The sequence below is a fragment of the Camarhynchus parvulus genome, chromosome 17 (assembly GCF_901933205.1).
Source record: "Camarhynchus parvulus chromosome 17, STF_HiC, whole genome shotgun sequence".
NCBI classification, from domain to species: Eukaryota; Metazoa; Chordata; class Aves; order Passeriformes; family Thraupidae; genus Camarhynchus; species Camarhynchus parvulus.
The window spans coordinates 1,521,810-1,543,040 of NC_044587.1; the positions used below are offsets into that span (position 1 = coordinate 1,521,810).

Consider the following 21,231-nt stretch of genomic DNA (forward strand, 5'->3'; position numbering starts at 1 on the left):
ACAATAGTAGTTCCAATCAATACAGTCATGAAGGCTGTAGACTAAAGGCTACACACTACTGGATTCTTCCCAACTATGTTTGAAATGAGAAAATTGTGTGACTCAGCAGTTGTGAAACATCAGCCAAATACTCTTTCGTATCACAAAATACCAAATATTTAATTACTATATAAATCTAATTACACAATTCTAAAAAACTAGCATGAAACCACCTGAAGTCTGATTTTTATGGTTTGCAATCCTCTTATGCTAAAAGCTGGGGGATCATTGCTTCCAAATACACGTTTTTAGTTAAGAAGGAAAGCCCTTTAACACATATTAAAGCTATTGCCAGCATTAGCACAGAAGCATTTCATATCCTCTTAGAGCTGCCAAAACATTTCCAATGGGAGTCAGGTGGCTTAATTATCTCCGAGCCCTTGGAAGAATTACAAAAAAAATGCAAGTTGAAACTTTCTCACAGCAGCAGATGCAGAGAGCTCATCTGGGAAAGATGTTTCTCCAAATCTAGGAGAGGGAAATGGATCATGTATCATTTTACCACAGCCTTCCCCTCTTACAAATGTGTCCACTTAGTGCAAAACCAAAGTGGAAGGAAAACGACTCATTCAAATAAGCAATAACTGCAGAAAATACTAAACAGTTATAATCTTAATTTAAAGAGATTCCGGTTTAAGTGGTCACATCAATACTTTTTCTCATCTAAGCTGCATGACTGACTCCAATCTCTGCTGTCCTACTCCTTAGATCCAATACCCACTCAACCTTTGACTTGCTGTCCAGCCCTTGCCCTGCTCTCATTGATTTCAGGAAGCAAAAGGCCACAATTAAAGCCAGAGTCAAAATGAAGCCTGTTTGAGCTCAGTCTCATGCTGCCCATCACCCCCTTTATGGGGAAAAAATAAAACCTAACAAAACCCCTGAATTTTACAACAGTCAGCATTACTTTGGAACTGCTCAGGCTACTTCAAGATGACTAAAACAATCCCTCACCAAAGGAGGATTGTGTTGCATTAGCAATTGGACTGTCAAGAAACACTCTTCTTGTACACTGACATTTTCCAGGGAAAAACAGCAGAGCTCATGTACTTCCTTCTTGGCAGGCTCTGGAGCCTTCCTTTAGATAAGGGAGGAAAAACATCTTCTCTATCCAAGTCCAAATCTCCCATTTCTTAAGCTACATTCACTAAGATATGACAGCTGCAGGAAAAATTGGCTGTGAACCCAGTCAGAATTACAAAGAGGAATGGAAGTGATCTGTGCAGAATAGACAAAGCAAGAGCTGCATTTTCTCTACACTACTTAGTTTAGATTTTCCTTTAACAAAATCCCAAGGAACCTGAAGATAAGTAGAATTTTAAGGCAGAACCAACTAAAGACATAGCATAAGTGAATTTCTATACATTGAGCATGCACTCAAAAATTAAAATATTTATAACACCCTCTAAAGAAATCAGAAAACATCAAGCCAGAGAATAAAGGGTGTTGTAGGGATAGACAGAGAACTAAATCCAAACTAATCTTACATCAAACGGCCTCTGGAAATAAAAACTCCAAGCAGAAGGAGCCAACAGAATGAGAATATTCAGAACTGTAATTTTCAGAATGTGATTTTGCCACTTACCACTTGGACAGCAGCTCTCCCCACGTTTCAAGAATTTTTTCTGCACACTCTTTGGAAACATCTCCAGAACCACTTAAGAGTGGTTCATCATTGTCTGCCAAGAGAACAGAAGAGACACTTCAGCCAAGGCCACATGGAAGGCCAGCAGGAAAAGTGGAAAAGCAGAAACCCAAGTTATCTCCATTTCATCTTTGTAATGCCAGATCTTTCTATACTCAGAAGTGGTCGTGGTTTGCTTTAATTTTTTTTTTTTAAAGTAGAAGTTCTTGAAAATTCATTAAGTTCCAAGCTGGGCAGGTCCTGGTAGTTTCATCTCTCCCAGATGTCTGACTCTCCACTAAACACTGCCTGCTGACACTTCCAAATAACACCAGCTTCTCCTTCTGCTCCCAAACCTGCTCACAGCTGCTCAGGGAGGGGCAGAAGCCACATGATAATCCCCAGTTTTTAGGAGCCCTTTTTCACATTGTCCCAAATACACCACAGGAGGCCTGGGCTGAGAAAAGCAGGGACACTGAAGTGCCAGACGAGGGAGAGGCTGACCAGGAATGCCAGGACACTGGTTATGGAATCTTGCAGTATTCCAGCAAGAAAACCCCTCAGTCAGGCAGATTCTGACTGGAAAGGATCCTACATCTTTTATAACCACATTATTCACCAACTGCCCTTTCTCAAAGTCCACAAAGCACAGGAGCCTCTTACCTTCCTCCTCATCATCCTCTGGAGGCGATGGGATCATGGAGCCCTGCGAGCCCGACTGGGGCAGGCGCAGGGAGGGGCTGGCTGTGGTTTTCCTCCTCTCCCTCTCAGATTCACTTTCCAGGCACACAACCTCATACAGAGTGTCTGAGTTGTTCTTCCTGTCCTTCTGCTTTATCTAGGAAACAAGGTTCATTTCACTGAAGAACCTACACGAATGCCACATCACTTCCTAAGGCTCTGCCTTCTCTTTCCAGACCAGGAGAGCTGAGGAACAACTTCCATCCCATTCTACAGTGAGGAATGTTCACACCTGGGACACACTTAATGCCAGGGGCTGGCTGTCAGTGCTCCCTGAAACCTGCTGGGAGCATCCTGCACCCACAGGCACACAGTGTCTGCCACAGGCACAATCTGCCATCCACAGGGAGCTCATCTTTCCAACCATCAATGAACTGGACACAGATGCACTGATTTTTAAAGTTATAAATGCATCTGTGGTCTAAGAGATGAAGGTTCCTCAATATGCAGCAACTTTGCCTTTATTTAAACACTGGTAAAAAATTGAAAGCAAAAACTTAAAAATTATGTCAAATTCTTCTTCAAAGAGAATTTATAAAATGAGTTAAAATAGAAAAGGTTTCTGGGGGTATTGATGGTGGCAAAAGTAGTCTTAAACATTTGTTCATATTTATTTGAACAAGATGAGGTGAGCTTTAAGGTCCCTTCCAAACCAAACCAGTCTGGGATTCCATGATTTTCCCACGGTAATGGTCTTTAGCAAAGCTTCCAACTCTGAGTATACATTACTGCAGGAACACAAATTACTGAGTTCCAAAGCCTACCCTGTGACCCTGTTACTCCATAATTTTCAATGCTTTGGTACCTTCCTTTCCTTTAAAGAAGGATTTTTCTTTATGAAGCAGTTCTAAAATTTTAATACATTATAAGGACTTGGAATTTTTTTTCCTAAATGAATAAAAATAGAAAGCAGAAAAGAGAAGGTGAAGAAAAGAGTGAAATAAGATTTATAATTATGCTCCACACTAAGCTCCCAGTGTTCAATTTTATTCTTTGGAGCATTAAAAATGAAAAGAAATACATCAAAACTAAAAATGACTAAATCACTAAATGCAATCGGAGCAAATAAAATCCCTCTGCTTTCACCATTTCCGAATAAAGAAACACTGCCAAAGTAAGATAAGCCAATTCTACACAGCTGTACTTTTAATAGGCTAATCATGACTCCACAGAAACAGGTTTCCCTTCCAGGCTTATCAGGCAGTACATTCTATATTTGTTGCTTCCACTACGAGTTTTGATAATCTTCCATTAGTAAACACTGCAAGTTGGATAACCTGACAGTGTCTGTGGAAAAAGAGAATTGGCCAAGATAAGTCACAATGCCTGTGAATTTGGTAAGACAAAAGATCCAGAATTAGCTCAGTAAGATAAGCTTCCTTTAAACTGCCAAACAGAAAAGGCACCTTTGGAGGCTGTAGAATATTTATAGCCCAACAGCCTCTACATGCTCCACCTCAAAAATATTCTAAATAAAAAGGCTGAGCTCATCCATGTAGAATTTTTCCACCTTAAACTTTGAAGGAAAGGGGTTTTTTTTCTTTACAAAGAAAAAGAATCCTTGGTGAACTTCATCTTTGTTACTACCCAGATGCCATTCTTTGTTAGCACTTAAAGGCAAGTGTAAAAAGAATGAAGAAAAGCCTCTTGCTTAACTCAAAACCTCTTTAAATAAGAACACTTATCAAGAAATTAGGACGCCAACACTGCTTTCTTTTCGGGCTGCACCCAGAATTGCTAAGCCTTGAGAGAGCACGTATATCCACATTATTTGCTTTTATATATTTCCAGTTCTTTAAACAAGACTTTCATTTCAGAACAATAGTTTCTAGAGCAGAAGAATAGCAGCTATTTCAAGTACATGATCTCTTCAGTGACTTGGACCTTCAAATTACCAGCCTTATTTTGAGGCTAAATTATTGCCTTGTACTGTTATTAGGAATATCCTAGACAGAAATAATGCTTCCATTTTTAGGAGATGGGTAAAAAAGTAAGTTGGAAAAAACAGTAAAATTTTTTAACAAGTTCTGGGGATTTTTTGTGGTTGCTTGGATTTTTTTTCCCCAGGGCAAACTTGGGGTATGTGTGAAATCTCTGTTTCCAACCATGCAGAAGGGGAAAATAGACTTTGACAAAAAATAATTTCCTTTGGAATTTCATGTGGATGTTTGCTCATCTAAAAACACTTCAAAATAATTGTTCAATTTGCATGATAAAAGAAGTTTAGTGATCTATCAGATCCCATGTCACCAGGATTACAGCAAAGACTTTTTTTTTTCTCTTAACCCTTAATTTAACACGATTATTCCTCCACACCCTTATGGCAGCAAGTCTCAGCATAGCCCCAGTTTGCAGATAAATCCTTTCTTCCTTTTCTGGCTGTGGTTTGGCTGGAAAATCCATAAGCCTCTCTGTAACCTCGCAGACTCATCAAAGCTATCAAAAAAGCTATTTCAGGCTCTTTATGGGAACTGCAGATAGCCAGCAACAATCAGCACAATAAAGGGTAGCTTTCCTCAAAGTGAAGTGCATTTATTTTACCTCTTTGAATCAGGAGGAAAATGTTGCATTATGAACATTATATTAGTAAAGGTTTTAGCAATCATAGGGAGAAACAGCCTATTAATTGTCAATTTTATTTCTTTATTTTTTAACACATTACCTGTTTCAATTTTAAGAAAAAATTTTCAGTTGAGCTCCGTTTGCTGAAGGGCCAGAACAGCCTCTCATTAGGTGAGCAAACTCTGACTTTGGTCTCCAGAATGAATCGAACGGGCTCCTGCACCTCAGTTATGACCAAATCCACAGCAGTGGTCATGAACAACACTTTATCTAGGGAGAGAAAATGAAGCCACAATGTGAAAAGAAACATTTCAAATAAAATGTTCCATAACCCCTTTCTCAGTAACATGGAAGAACAAAGGAAACTTTCCTTTTCAGAATCGATTTTCCCCCTAATTTAACATCTCAAAACTCTACAAGTTTCAAAATAGGAAAACTGGATCACTATGCACTATTCAGCAGAGAGTAAGGAAACTGCAGCCTTCAAGCCAAGAAAATGATCTTGTTAAAGAGAGTAAAAATTCTGCTTTTTCAAATCCCACTGAAATTGTATCCAAAACCTTCATTAAACATTATAGAGGATCTGTGCACTTAACTGCATAGTGCAGACCTCTTGCCATCCAGCCTAATTACACTTCAATTCTTTTTTGGTTTTAGAAGTTACTTAAGTGTTTAATACCATGATATTGAAGGCATTTAAGACCACCTCAGCTGTGAAGTTCCAAAAATTGATTACACACTCTGATGCTCCAACAGGAGGCAACAGGGCTCAGTGACCTATGAGATGTCTCTGGCAGGGAATGATAAATTGTGTCCTTCAGGCAGGATGGCATCCACTCCAGCACCAGATTGTGCCCAGCAGCTGACTTCATGACTTTGCCCAGTCAATTCCCATTAACTTCCCAACCTCTGGCACACAACAGTGACAAGAGATTGAGAAGATGATAATTCAGCTGACATCTTCAAAGAAGTAATGACATTCTCTTTCAGGACTCGAGAGAGCAATGCAACATCAGCTATTTTTGGATGACACTTGGAGTGGTTTGCTTTCATTTTCACAGGTATGGGAATCCTTCTGTTTAATTAAAAACTTGGGTTTGGAAAAAATTGAACTGACCACAAGACACTGAGCAAAGCAAGTGCCTGCAAAAGTAATTTAGTGCAATTCCCAATGGGATTCTTGAAAAGCTCCAGTGGTGCACAGAGCACCTGCATCCCGCCCCACAACCTGCAGAGCCTCCTACTAGGACATAGCTCCTACAACATATTACTGAACATAGCTTGCTTTTACTTATTTTTTTTTTTTTAATTTCATGTGGCATTTAGCACCCTACACTCTGAGAATATATCCTATCCTGTGAAAGTCTTCTGTGGGATTCTTCTGAAAAGATAATTGATCCAATGCCCACTATGGAAGTAATTTCCCTGCCTAGGGAAAACACCTGGCAACATTCATACCTTTTGGTGTTTCTTCATTTACAAATTGGAAGTGTGGAGACTTTTGATTCCAGCTCCCAGTGATCACGTATGATTTCCCATCAGAACTTTTACCCATGGACTCCTGGAAACAAGGTAAGTTTATGTTTGTTTTTTTAAATTAAAGAGGTTTCTACACTATGTAGCACCAGCCCTGTGAAAGAGCTACTGCACTGGCAAGGAAAGGGCAAGTCCATATGAGAGTGTCTGCAGCAGAGATCATCTCTGAAGGAAATATCAGAGCTCCCCTGCAATGCTTGGTGTCCATGCTGATAATACAGAAAGGCCAATTAATACTAATTATTCTATTAGTACACGGCATGACCAGTTGTTTTGGAGGTGGCCATCGAGCAGCAACTTTCAGTTTACAGAAGTGTGGATGAGAACACAACACATGTTATTCAGTCACTAAGAACCAAACCAATATTTTAGCTAATGTTCAGCTTGTCTGTCTTCCCAACAACCTTATTTTCTGGGCAATCCAAAGCCTGGTAGAAAACAAAATTATTCACGTAGTATTAAACCCTTTTGAGTAAGTCACTATGTACTGCATAAATACTAGCAAATTTGTTGTCACTTCACCCTTGTGAAGTCAAATGATCCCTATCATTACTTTATAGAGAAAAGTGAGTCATAAGAACAAAGCACCCACTAGTTCTGTGTTACATTGGAAGCCTCTCAGGCCTCGATTCTCACACTGATAATTATGCTGTAAAACTTTCCATGTTCAAAGCATGGCTCTTTAATATTCAGCATGCCTAAAAATAGGGTTCCATGTTTCTTATTTCTGGCCCCTGAATGAGAACAGTCATGATTGACTGTAAAACTGGGCAAGTCCCCTGACTGAGCACCAGGTCATGTTCTAACTGAGCAGCAGAGGCAGGGATTGAACTCAACTGCCCAGAGCCTCACCCTCAGCAGTGGAATCTACACCATCAATTTCCATCAACAACTGCAGAAATGTTCTCTGTCCATCCTGACATCATGCACAATCATAACCCAAATTCTTACTGAGTTTTGTTAAGAAAGATCCTTACCAAATCCAGAAGATGCATGTCGCCACTCCGAACGTCTTTCCCACGGCTAAGGAGAAGGCCAAAACATCTGCAAAGCCAAGCAAAAAATGTAACTGCAAAACTTAGACATGCTCATAAACAAACCATTGACATTTCTTATCTAAGTATTTGCTGTCATACATCACAAACAGCCCATGAATCCACTGACAAACATCAACAAACCTTGACATTTGAAAGCAGCATCAAGCACATCTAGCAAAACAATGTCAAGCCAACATCAAAAACGTCGAGTAAGATTTCAGAGTCATATTTACAAGATCGTTTTACCCTGTTTACAGCCCTGAAAATTGTTCCATTACCTTCATTTTAAAGAACAGTCTAATAAAGTCACTGCTAACAAGGGTTCCTTATACCACAACAACACTTGGCCTGCAGTCTTCTACCCTTCCTTTGGTGGCTTTTGTTTTTTTTGTTTTTTAGACATATTTGCATAGAATTTACCCTTCAGGAGGGACAAGGATCAGATGAAACACAAGGACCTCTTTTATGATTTCATTTTGGCCTTTTCACAAGGACTTTTGGCCCACACAGGTATGTCCCACTCATCCTCAAGAGAAGTGTGGCACTAAATCAGAGTAATTACTAACCTGCTCCCTCAGAGGCAACATACAGATAAAGAATCTTTTAAAAGTTGATGACATTACCTTTCAATAGCAAGTTCTTTATTCGTTGTCTGTTGCACATAAATCACAATCTTCTTATCAATCCCTTGGCGGAGTTTGAAGCATTGCCTGTCCTTGTCTTTGGGAACTGCACTGTTATTCATCAGGAAAGAAAAAAAGAATTCTCAATTTTGCTGCATTCTTTGCATATACCAAACCCAACATCAGACACTGGTGCAGGTCCTTACACCTGGGATTCATTTAAACTAGAATAGGAAACTCTCAAAAAGGGAATTTAGGGACCTCCTCAGCCTCACACTCTCTATTCACTCACTTTCCAACAGACCCATATACTGCACAGAAGAAGAATCTCTACCTGAAATAACCTTTCCCATCATCTTCTTTGATTTCCAGAGACACAGAGAAGGTGAAGATGTCGCTGTCAGGAGTCTGGGGGGTGGCAGTGGCTGAGAGCGGGGTCTGTTTGGCAGAGCGCCGGAAGGCAGTGGCAAAGCTGTACAGGATTCGGCTCACCTGCAGCCAGAGTGCACAAACATCAGCTGAAACCGACCTGCACTTTCACTAATTCACAACAAATTGTATGAAAATAATTCAATTTTAGCATCTAATTAACTGCTAGGATAAACTGTTAACTGTGCATTCTTATCCCATAACTAAGGTTTGTTGATGGATGAGTAACATTACTTAAAGTGCCTGAAAAACTTCCTTTAAATTTCATACTAACATTTACATGTACGTAATTATCATTTGACAAAAAGCTTGCACTTACAGCCTCTTGGATTTCACATCGGAAGACATGAATCCTGAAGAGTTCTGCATTGTAGTGGCTTTCAGTGAAAGCAAAGCAATCACTTTCAGGGGTCCCATCGTGCCCTCGTACACAGAAAAGGATTTTATAGATTGGATAATTTGCTATTTCTGTGTTTGTCTGAGGATCTAAAAGTCTGTTAAAATAAAGAGAGGGGGAAAAAAAAGCGAGCTTGCACCTTTAGAAGAATTATTTCAGCCAGACATAACTTGCAAGCTTTAACAATCTCATACCTCCTAGAGAAAGTACACCACAAAAACTAGATCCTGTCATTTACTGCAAAGCATGACCACCATAATGATGTTTAAATTGAACACCACAAAAAAATACAATGCCACAAATGTTTCCACCAATAATTTCCCCATGGTTGTCAGGGATTAGTCTTCCAAAAGTTACACTAGTATTTGGCTGTGGACAGACCCACCTCTGTCAGACCTCGTGTATCAGACATTTTCCAAACTACTTTCCAGGCTATTTCCAAAGTGCTCATCAATAACCAACACCACCATGGCTTTGGGGATAGCTTGGATCATCACAGCACATTTTGGTAGAGTGTTTGGTAAACAAATTCAAAGGATCCCTTTTCACAGATGTCTGTAAAACCCACTTCTCCCACTAAAGAAAATCCAAGTTGCTCAAGTCTCCTGCCAGGCAAACCATCAGATATTTGCTTTCCAAAGGAGTCCAGATGAAGGCAGAGCCCCAGAACAGCAAACCCTGTACCTCACGGTCCCCTCGGAGACGTTGGGCACGGACAGGGTGACGTCCAGGGAGATCTGGCACTGGCCCCGCAGGATGGACATCATGCGCAGCGCCTCCACCTCGCTGCGCGGGGCGTTCACCGAGGCACAGCCCAGGTAGGTCAGCTTGCTGAACACCACGCTGTCCTCGTCTGTCACCGGCGTGAAGGGGCTCAAATCCTCACAGTCTAGGGCAGCACACGAGGGGGAACGTCAGAAACAAGGCAAGGCACCCGCACGGGAAGTGTCAGACACTGCCTGCCCACTGAATAGGAGACAAGAGAGGCTAAGAACAGAAAAGCCAGGCCAGGTCAAAACACTATAGGAAAGCCCTGTATTTATATTTTATACAGCCAGGCAAGTAAGCTCAATATTTGTGCACACATCTCAGGGCTGGTATAGCAGTGTTTTCAGAATACAGGACAGTTCAGCAGATATTAACTCTTGCATCACATACATAACCTGGAACTTACTGCACTAAGTGATTATAATGTGATGGATGGGGAAAGACTACTGGCCACATGTGTACCTAAATTCTCTTCACTTTCCCCACAGAAACCAAGTTCATAAGATACTACCAGGCATTCCTCCCCTTTTTTTTTTCTAACCTCCTTGAGATGGTTTCACTGGCAAGCTCATTTCTGGTTTCTGGAGTCCTGCCACTGACACTGGGTTAATGGTAGAGGATGCTGACGCTTCAAGGACAACAGGTTCTTCCCCATCTCCATCAGTTCTGACTTCTCCATGGTCCCGGTCACTGCCCTGATCCTCCATGGGTGGATCCATCAGCACGTCTTCCAGCTCCCGCTGCAGCTGCTGCTCACTTCCATTCCCCACAATCTGAGAGCCACAGAGTTGGGACACAAAAAAGAAGAAAAGACTGTTCAAACAACAAAAAATACCCCTCAGGCACAGGATCATTCATATTGCTTTTTATTTAACAGTCAAAGCAGCAGTCAACAAATTTAACCCAGTTACAACCACAAACACAAACTGCAGGGTGCAAGTGCTCACCAGCATGGATTATATCCTCCCCGCTCTAACAAATCTACAAGCTCAAAGCAGGAATTTTCTAGCACTAGAAAAAGCAGGGAGATTATTACTTTCAAACCAGTCTTTAATCACTAACTACAAAGACTACCTTTGAAGGAGAAACTTACAGATGCCCACAGTATGGGCTACAACAATTCTCAGATTGGGACAAATATCAGTAAATATGTTATGCGCTTTATGGGCAAGACAGAAAGGTTTCACAGGAAGAGAAGCATCTGGAACAAGATCATGCCATCATGCTGAGGAGAAGCAACAGCATTGCTTTGTTTCCTAACGCTCAGCTGCAGCCTGACTTTGAGCTCATTGAAGTCAACATGAAAGCATGAAGCCACCTCAACAGTGTGAAATAAAGTCCTGAAGTGGAGAAGGAATGAAGGCATTCATTTCAGGAAGCCCTCAGATACTGCTTCTAAGGAAACTCTTTGTCCATTCCTCTGCAGTTAATAGGGAAGTAACCAAGTTTGCAGAGTATTGACCAGATGCCATCAGCAAAAGACACTTGCTTCTAACACTTCTGCAGCTGCTGGTTATTCCTGCTGACACCAAAACTCAACCCTAGGAGTGCTTCCGTATTCTCACCTCTCTGTAAACTCACTGACCAGCTACTAGAAACCAAATTATTCAACTAGCCCAAAAAGTAATAATCTAGTGACTGTTTTGCTACACAATCCAAACAATAACAACAAGAGACATTTATGCTCTTGGAATTGTCGCAAACAGAATGTCACTTTTTGTACAGATTAAAATACACTCCTGTGCTGTGATCACCTGCCAGGAGCAGGACAGGGTAACTGCCTTACTCAGCTGTACACCCACAGGGGGAGGCATCTGTAACCTGCAACTAGTTACAGAAATTCACATATTGCCATTTTCCTCCCAACAATTTTAGTATTAATTTGTGTGACACATTGTGGAAAAATCCTGCACCAGCATGGGGTCATCAAAGGCAGAAGGCTTTCAAGTATCATGTTTATTATTCAGGTCTTTGTAGGCAATCATCAGAAAGATGATGATGGATGATGATGATGATGATGGAAGATGCACCATGCTCCTTTACTGTATGGAGTTTATATGTTTTGCAACAAAATAGAATTAATTAATTATAGTGTCCTGTCAGTCCCTTCAAAGGCTATATATCAAAAAACCTAGAGTAACTTCTAGTTTACAGAACCTGTTCTCTATGAAACCTGAAGTTAAAATTCATTCTGGTAAAAAACTGCATCTGATACACCTTTCCTCACAGTGAACAGACTTTGGTAATGTTCTATTCTATCAAGATTAAAAGCCAAAAAATCTGAACTGTGATCTACTCTATTTGGTAAAATAATCAGTATGAATAACATATCTAGATGTTACATCTATAAAACATGATCTTGAAAATAAAATTTCCCAAAAATAGTAGTGACAGGTAAAACACAAATTCAAATTGTTTACAGAAAATAGGCATGTAAAAAGAAAACAAACCCATCTTATATATATTCTAAAACATCATTATCCAAACCCCATTTAAAAAGCAATTTTAACTAATTTCTCCAAGAAAGCTTTCCTTCTCAGACTACTCTCAAAAAGAATTTTAAAAGGCACAGTAACCACACTTCTGTACTAGAGAAGCCCTGCTGTTCTCATGGCCCCAAAAATCAAGTGCAACAAACCAGCTGCCTGCACACCGAGACCTAAAACACAAACCAAGGTTAACTTCACATCAACCAAAGTTTCTTATGCACCCGTTTGGATTCCCCACATCACGGGAACAGGGCACATGAAGGTGTAAATGTGCCTGAAACCCAACCCCAACTGCAGCCCCAAAACCAGAGCCAGCCTGGCAGAACCAAGGGCAGGAGGGAACAGTAACAGCTGCACCTGAGCAGTGCTTGAGGCTGAGCAAAGAAACCACTACCCTAATCATGGCTTTGTCCACTTCTCACTAAACTCAAAACTGATTTTACTTAACCTTTAACTAGGAGGCAGCAAACTTCCTTTAGGACACCAGGGGATTTATCAGAACTGTGATTTATTCCCCTCTCCTGACGTATGTGCTGCCACCTCTGCTGGGAGAGGTCTCGCAGTGCCAGGGAGCTCAGAACTCCTGCTCCACACTGGGCTCCAGCAGCAAAGCTTTCCTAAATCCAGCCCAATCCCACTGCCAGTGGGCACGAGCAGACACAGGAACAACACTGGAAAGCAGAGACAGCAGGCAAACTGTATTTCCTGTTTAAGATAGAAAATTGCCATTAATCACTCAGATTGCAGCCAATAACCAACAGCACATGCTTTCCACACTGGAATACTGAAAAGCTCAAGGTGAATTGCTTTGTTCAAGGTTTATGCTCAGTCCAGGCTCCACATTCATAAAGAAGTTTAAGACCTGCAAAGCTCTGTGGCATTCAGTGCCAAACTAGAGAACTTTATTTTACAACTGATGATCAGGAGGCAGCAGAGTTCATGTTTTTCCTTCCTCATCAAGAGAAGCAGCACACCTGCAGCCAGCACTTCATAAACCACTTTGGAGGCAAGCAGTGATACAAATAGTTCCCATGTGGAGCAAGAAGCGTTGCAGACTATGACATTTCATGCCTCCAAATTTTTGTTGGGGATAACAGGATGGAACAGAGAAGCTGGTTGACATGAGCATGTCTGTCTCCTGGGCTCTCAAACGATGCTTCAGGAGCTGATTACAGACACTGCCACAGAAGCATTCTCAAGGTAAGTACCACTATGAGACTACTCTGAATTCCTAAGTATTGATGTGGATCCTGATCTTGATGCCGCTGGTATTTGCAGCATTAAGAAAGACAAGCATGAGGCTACAGCCTTTCAGCAGGTTTCACAGATCACCAGGCTCCATGCTTAAGAAATGTTCATATGTTTTAGACTATTCTATGATGCGAAGTGACATCTTCTACAACCACCATAAAACATACGTGAACTTTTTGCCAGATTAAGCAAAAGATCAGATTTGAGAATCTTAACTGATAGAATTTATTTGAAGTCTTAAGCAAAAGAAAAGAGCCACTATAACAGCATGTCTTGCCCTGGACTCAAAGGAACACAAGAAAAACAAACAAAGCAGTTGGGAGGTAAAAGCAAGAAGAGCAAAAGCATCAAGAAATGTTTGATAAAGTCTCTGTTACAACTACTGCAAGGGAAAAGAGGAGCACCAGTCCAACAGGCAGAACACAGGATTTCTTATCATCTTTGAAGACATAGATGCAGCTGTAGACAGATATCAGTTTCTTCCAACGGTTGAATATCTCTTTCCATCTCCCAAAAGAACACATTAACTTGACTCACTCTAGGGAAGATCCGGTTTTCAACACATTGAAGTGATGGAATTTGGAGTGATTACCTTACTTGTGCCACTTTTCTTAAAAACTGCTGAAACACAAATTGGGATGAATGTTGCTCTAAGTAGCAAAAAAAAAAAAAAAAAAGAGGGTGACAAGGGTCTCTTTTCAGAACAGCACTTTTACAAGTGAGAAGATGCCAGTGCCCTTCCAGCTCTCTCAAGCCTTTCACAGAGAGCTCGTGTTCTCTGATTCATGCCAAGTTGTTAGTTAGTTATAACTACTCTTCTAAATTTCTTAAAGAGAACATTTCACATTGGGGAAAACTTCAGTGTATCCTTGAATTAACAGATACAGTCAAATCCATGTATGCTAATATTGCTTTCCACCTGGAAGCTGTGATAAAATCACAGTTCCACGTTCTTGACAATCAGTCTGTTTCATCCCAAGCACTTTAGGAAGAATTCTGCAAAGTGGAAAAAAACCCACAGCTAGCGATGGAGAGAGCTCTTACTCAAAACCTAATTACCACCTCTGACATCAGCAGTGAAGAAATTACTGACAAAACTGGTTCTTGAGTATGTTCTCCCTTCTGTCAAGTTTTCCACAACAAAGAAGTCCCTCTTTAAGCTCTCTATGGTTAGTTTGATTTAGAAGAACAGGGAACAAACTCAGGTTATTGGTTCTTACCTTCAGTCCTGTTTTTTCATCATCACTACCATTATTTGTAGATGGTGTTTCATCCCCTTGCCTGGAAACCAAGACAAAATCTTCACTGTTAAGAGTGGATACCGAGTCTGAAGAGACACTGATTTTTCCAACAGAAGCCTTGTCATCCATGACTTAAAAAGGAAGTTCGATTCATGAATGAGATTAAATATGTTATAAACTCCTGAAAAACAAAAATCATAAAAATACTTATATAAAATTTCATGCTAAATGCTCAAATGTTTCTTTTCAGAAACCTGCTGACTAATTATAAAAACTAACTCATCTGTCAGCACAACCAAGTTCCAACTCCTCTCTCAGCACACACTCAAAGTCCTGCCCTCATCTTGCTAAGCAGCACGTGCTATTACAGCACTGCTTTCCACTGCTCACAAAAGGGAAGTTAATAAAACTCTTTGCAGTATTTCATGGTTATGTCAGTCACCACTTTCTATACATCACACAAAATAAGGCCCTGGAACATACACTCCACTTGCTGACAATTAAGGCCAGCACAATAAAGTCCATTTACTTCCTTCAATTAATACCTGCCTTCATCTATGCTCATGCAAAAATTACTTTTATTTATCAGAGCTCACTGTATGCTGCAGTCACATTCTTTTCCCCCAAGCAAGAGTTTGACCTAACTCCTTGGGACATAGAGCATCTTATGAATCTATGCTGAATCTTCTGTACTATAAGGAGCAATAAAAGCAAAGATTTCCAAGAATCAGGAAGAACAGCGTAGGCTGGCTCAGTACTGAGAAGCAGAGCCAATAGAGGATTTTAAAAAGCTGAAACTGGCACTGAGAGGCATTTGAAGAAAGGAACAAAAGGTGAAGTTCAGCTGCACACCTTGAACTCTACAGCACAGATTCCCAGAATCCATGGCTCAAAACAGACTGCTGTGATAAAAATGGGTGTTTAAATTTCTCAGAAACCCAAATATACCCTTATCTCAAAGGTTCGGGCCTTTACAAACTCCCAAACTAACCAAACTCAAATGCTTTTTCAGCCTCCAGTTTTGCCTTCCAACCTGGAAGCACCATCCCAACCTGGCTTCCAACAGTGCAGCCAAACAACGGAGAGCTGGCACAGCCCACAGCATTCCAGCCTGAACCAGGAACAATGCACCAGAAATAGCAAAGCCTGCTTGTATTCCTATCAATGCCCTTCCCACAACCACCAATACAACACAAAGTCTGCCAGGAGGACAACTTCTAACCAATTATCAATCTAATCACTTAGTGATCCTGGAACATGTTTCAGAGAACTGAAGCAGAGTGTAAGAGGAAGAATGGATGTGGTTTGTTCATGAATGACAACACACCTGTGATTATCTGATTTATTTTCAAAATCATGTGTGGTACTTAGATATCCTTTTCAAAACCATTTTAAGATCCACTGACTTCCAGTTGGAATTACTGGCTGAGAAATGTAGGCATTTTGAGAAGTTCTACACACTGTGTGTGTCTATCTGGTATTACTCACAAGAATCTCAAAGGTTGGGCAGAGTTCTTATTGTTAAAGATGCTTTTGTTTTAAGAATTCATATTAAAACATTTCTATAGAAGTTCTGTATTGCACATCTATATAAGACACAGATCTCTGAAAATACCTAAATCAAAGATCTTGAAACACAGACTAAAAATAAGCATCAAACACTAAATGCCCCTTTGGCTTTACTGTTTTCATTCAAACAGAGCAAACTCATCTTCCACACTGACAGCAGGAGTAGAGGAGCAGGCTTTGATCATAACCAGCTCTAAAGATCATCCAGGCAAGGATCACTTTAGCACTTTATTTTGGTATAGTCTGTCTATCTTGAAGTGCTAATTTCTCCTGTTTCCCAAGTGTTTCAATGTGACAGCTTTCCCCAACATCACCTTCAATTCAATAAAAAGCTTCCTGGGCTTTACCAGCTCCTGTCTGGCGTAGGGAGGTGTAAACAAACCCCACGTGGATCCTGGGGCACAGCCAGCCCCGCCAACCCCACAGCAGTGTCACAACACAATTGCAACACCAGGACGTCCCAGCCAGCCTAACTCTGCCAGTCTAACAGTGAAGTCTCATGAAATTACACAAGATGGGAGAGCACAGGAAAGGGGACAGTGGAGCAGGCAACTGAGAGAAGCTTTTGAGGTAGCAGCAAGCAAAGCTCAGATACCCAGCTGTGCTGGAATCAGCCACAGGGATCATTGGATTAATGCTCAAACACTCAAAGTGCAAAAGTAGTCTTCAAATATTAAAATATTGCCTGAAGTTAACCAAAATTCCTATATCCTCACACTTTGCTTTGCATGGATTTCATTTCCTCCATTCCTGGCTATCACTTTGTTCCATAGAGGTTCCCACATGGATCATTTTATATGAATCAGAAAGCTCATGGTGGCAGAACCCCCACCAGAAAGCCTCCAAGCCCATTAAAATAAGGGCCAGCCTAGAAGGGCACACATCAAAGACCAGCAGAGCAATTATGTTTGGCTCAGGAATCAAACCCCAAGAACAAACAGCAGCAGTGACAGTGCTCTTTAGCAATACCTGCAATTGCTCTCAGACCCAAAGCTTTCTGCTCTCAGCTTAGCACCAAAGACCTCAGCCAAGCACAGAGCTCAAGTTTTGACGTCGCTCAGAAAGCCAGTGTCTCATCCCTATCACAGAAAGAGACTTTGGTTTGTTTAAGCATAAATAAAATAGGAGCTTTTGAATTCAGCACAGTTTAGCTCCTGACACAAAACTACACCACAATAAGGTAGAGTTTGCCTGAAGGTGTCTTTACAGCTCCACGGGAGACAGAGTGTCTGGGTAAAACATGAACGGAGAGGCAAACTTCTACCAACCTCTTTCCTTGCTCATCTGTGTAATAAAATGGGTGTTCTGGCCTCTCCTCACACAACAAACTATTGGAGAAAGTTGCAAAATGAGAAAGTCAACACAGTTGGCTCTTGGGTCACTGTTTGCAATTTTACTTAAAATTCTGGTTCTCTGTGAAATTCCCCTTCACTGCTGCTACACCTTACTCTCTACTCAAGACAATATGCAGAGGAACAGCAGAGACCCCATTCACCATGATTAAAATCTTAAACAACTGGAAAGCAAGCCTATCAAAAGTTCAGATTAGTTACACACACTTATAAAACATTTATCTTTACTTTCCCTCCCTTTCCCAAATATTTGACACCTGACTTTGATTTGTGATCAAAGTTTTCCTTCAAAGTTCTGCCAGAATGAATTTAAAAGAGCTTAAAGCAAACAGTATATAGAAAAAAAGAAAACCTTCAATTTTACATTACAGGAAGAGGCTGAGGCTTGAATGCCACCTTGAGACACATGCAACAAGTGAATCGCAGCACCTGTAACTATAGCTGGGCTCACTGAATTTCCAAGGAATACCCATAATAATGTCTGGTGCTTAGAACATCCATGACCACACAAAAAGACAGAGGGTGAATGGAAAAATCAATATTTCTGGCATGAACTTCTTCAACCTGAGAGTCAACAGCAGATGTAGTATCCTTAGCACAGAATTTACAGGGAAATGCAACACAAAAATAAGTTCTGGGTTTCCAGGGCAGAAAAGAGAATAAGCATGAGAACAGGTATGCAAACCAGAGAGGAAAAGGTTTTTTCCCCATTCATATCTTTCTCAGCTTTTGCACCTCAGCTGCAGTTCCTTAAGTGATTCCACAAAGTTCCAATATATCTGATGCAGAATGCACTAGATAAAGAACAATACAGCAATATTAACTAAATTACTGAAGAACAGTAATTCATTTGCCTTGAAAAACAAAGCCAGAAAGCTTGGCATGCAAAACAAATTTATATCCTCTATCCTCCAAAATATGAAACCACCAAGTATAGTGTTAAAAACCATGGAAAATGAGAAGGTGACATGCAGAAAAGATACTGAGGTGGCTGAAATACCTAAATATAATGTATTTTCTGTTTCTATTCCTCTGGCTCTATGTGTAGTTTAACAACAAATCCAGTATGGTTCAGTTTAAAGATACAAAGTTCTGCTTTGCAAGTGTTCATCATTAGCATCTTAGTGTGGGTGAACAGCGGAATTTGTGGCAGAGTTCAGAAGCTCGACAATGCACTTTGCAGAGCTGTGTTATGACAGAGAACCCAGCATTCTGTAAGACTCTGAGCTCCTACAGCCTTGCACAGCTGTGGGTTTTTCTACCTGTACAATTCACCTAGTGCACACCTGTTGTTTTAAAATACATTGCAAGTCCTGAAAAAAGCCTGGAGAACACTCCAGGTCAATGCCTGTGTTTTATCACAGCTCTGGGGACAAAAACAAACAGTATAGAAGCAATGAGTAGCAATCTTTTTTCTTCTCACATATCACATGATTAGTCTGCTTAATCATGTCAGATCTTTACCCACCTTCCCTGTGCAACACATACTCTCAAATGCAACAAGAAGTCCTTGGCACTCAAAATGAAGCAGGAAAGCCAGAGGAATATTGCATGTGAAAATACAGATTTAGGATGACTAAAGAGTAATTAATAAAAAATAACAACTACAAGTCTAACTTTTCCTTTCATTTTACAAGACACTGACAGCCACAGATGTTCCCACTAATTTCAAGAGCCAGAAAGAAAAAATACATCATTATTTGGAGATAATGGTGTCTCTAATTCCACCCCTCTCCTCACAGATCTCAGGAAGAAGAGTCAATCACTAGACACTGTATGCAAAACCACGCATCAGATAAAACACAAGAGTTAAACTAATGCAATCTCTGTTAACAATCTTTAACAGGTTGATAGCTATTGCCAACATGATTTTGCTTTCAATCCGAATTTGAACTATCTGCCAGAGAACAAAACCCTAATTTTAGGCTCTTGTAATCAGTAAATTCCCCATCCCAGAAACAAGCAGCCTGTCCTGGGAAACTGCAGTTTATAAAAGAAATGCTGACACTGCCTTAGCCAGCCCAGCACAGGAATGCTGCTGGAATGAATTAACTGTGAGCAGCTGGTACATCCACGCGCCGCAGCTGACGCTCCCCAGCACCAGCCCCGTCTCAGAGCTGTGCAGCCAGGACACAGCACGGGCTGGAGGCTGGGAGGAAGCCAGCGCAGCCAGCAGCTAAATAAACTCTGGGGATGATGCTCCATGTACTGCTGGAGCTGCTCTCATTAGGATTCAAACACTAACGGGGAGTTACGCTCACCAGACAACCAGAGCGCTTTAAAAATACGCTGTGGAAGAACCAAGAAAAAAGGATTTACATTTGGTGTGTGCTACTAAACACTGCCTGCACTTAGGGCTGGAAATTGGAAGGAAACACCTATGCAAAGCTCCACTGGTTAATTTGTTTACTGTGTACACAAAAATAAGTTTGCTCAGGTCCTTGACCTTTTAAGTAGAGGCCTTTAAAAAGAATACAATATTTCTGCAAGTCAAACAGCAGTGGGCAGCTCCTGCAATAACATGTTTTCTAAGTAGCCAAAAGTCTCAGAAATCCTATTGAGTTGGGCTTTAACAGAACCTGCAAGTAAAACAAATTCTGAAACGCAGATCAAGCCATACCTCTATGCCCTACCTGCTCTCCAGCCTGTATTCAAGAAATAAACACAATATTTTTCCTCTGCAAACCTCTCACATGATTTTTTCCTTCTCTCCAAACCTCTCCTGAATACTTTTTCTACTTCTTCTTCTCTCCCCCAAAATGATCAGGCAAATCTACACAGAGATAAACCACCCGCTTTACTTCCAGCAGTTCGATTTCCACTTAATTTTTGCTGATAAGTGTTTTTAACCAACTTCACACAATCTGTTTATACTTAAATTTCATTCCTAACTGACACAACGAGCCCTTAAAAATTATCTACTGGGGACATTTTAACGGAAAGAAACACTTCCTTAACAACAAGAGGGATAAAACCCGCAAAAAACACAGAAGTTATGGTACATCAACCAAATAAAGATGCCTGCACGCAAGGAAATGCCACATTTTAGGATCCACCTGGAAGCGACAGGCAACACCGACACGCCGCGACACGGAGAGGGAAAGCGGTGCCCGGCCGGTCCCTCCGCGTCAGTCCCGCGCCGCCCGGGATGGGAGGCGGGGGGAAGCCGGTGGCCCCGGGACGCGCTCCGAAGCGGGAGGTCCCTGTCCCCAACACCCGCGGCTGGGGAGGACGGGCCGGGCCCGGCGCCCCCCGCCTGCCCCAGGACTCGGCCCGGCCCTGCGGGACCCGGGGCGGTCTCACGGCCCCGCTGCCGCCGAGGCCGCGGCCCTTGCGGGCAGAGGGGACGGGGAGGCACCGCGCCGGCTGGGGGACACGGCCCCGGGGGCGAGGGAGGGACCCGGCGGCAGCGGAGCGCAGGACAGCCCCCAGTTCCCGCACACCGGGAAGGAGCGGCGGCAGGGGCAGCGCCGCGGGAGCGCGGCGGGGACGGGGCGGACAGCGCGAACCGCACCTACCCCGGCCACCGCCGCCGCCGCCGCCCCGGTGCCGGGCCTGGGCCGCCGCCGCCCC

At 41.7% G+C, this 21,231-nt stretch overlaps 1 protein-coding gene across 1 annotated transcript in view; it reads right to left on the reverse strand.

Annotated features, from left to right (window-relative positions):
* RABGAP1 (RAB GTPase activating protein 1) overlaps positions 1-21,225 on the reverse strand; it is a 60,594-nt gene extending 39,369 nt beyond the window's left edge. Inside the window, exons 1-12 of the mRNA XM_030961207.1 lie at positions 21,177-21,225; positions 14,717-14,918; positions 10,298-10,529; positions 9,673-9,877; positions 8,911-9,085; positions 8,497-8,654; positions 8,163-8,273; positions 7,480-7,546; positions 6,425-6,527; positions 5,067-5,236; positions 2,327-2,501; positions 1,625-1,718 (exon numbers count right to left, since the gene is read on the reverse strand). Coding sequence (XP_030817067.1) covers positions 1,625-1,718; positions 2,327-2,501; positions 5,067-5,236; positions 6,425-6,527; positions 7,480-7,546; positions 8,163-8,273; positions 8,497-8,654; positions 8,911-9,085; positions 9,673-9,877; positions 10,298-10,529; positions 14,717-14,866 — 1,640 coding nt within the window. The 5' untranslated portion in view covers positions 14,867-14,918; positions 21,177-21,225. The remainder of the gene's footprint in view (positions 1-1,624; positions 1,719-2,326; positions 2,502-5,066; positions 5,237-6,424; positions 6,528-7,479; positions 7,547-8,162; positions 8,274-8,496; positions 8,655-8,910; positions 9,086-9,672; positions 9,878-10,297; positions 10,530-14,716; positions 14,919-21,176) is intronic.
* Positions 21,226-21,231: the final 6 nt, after the last annotated feature.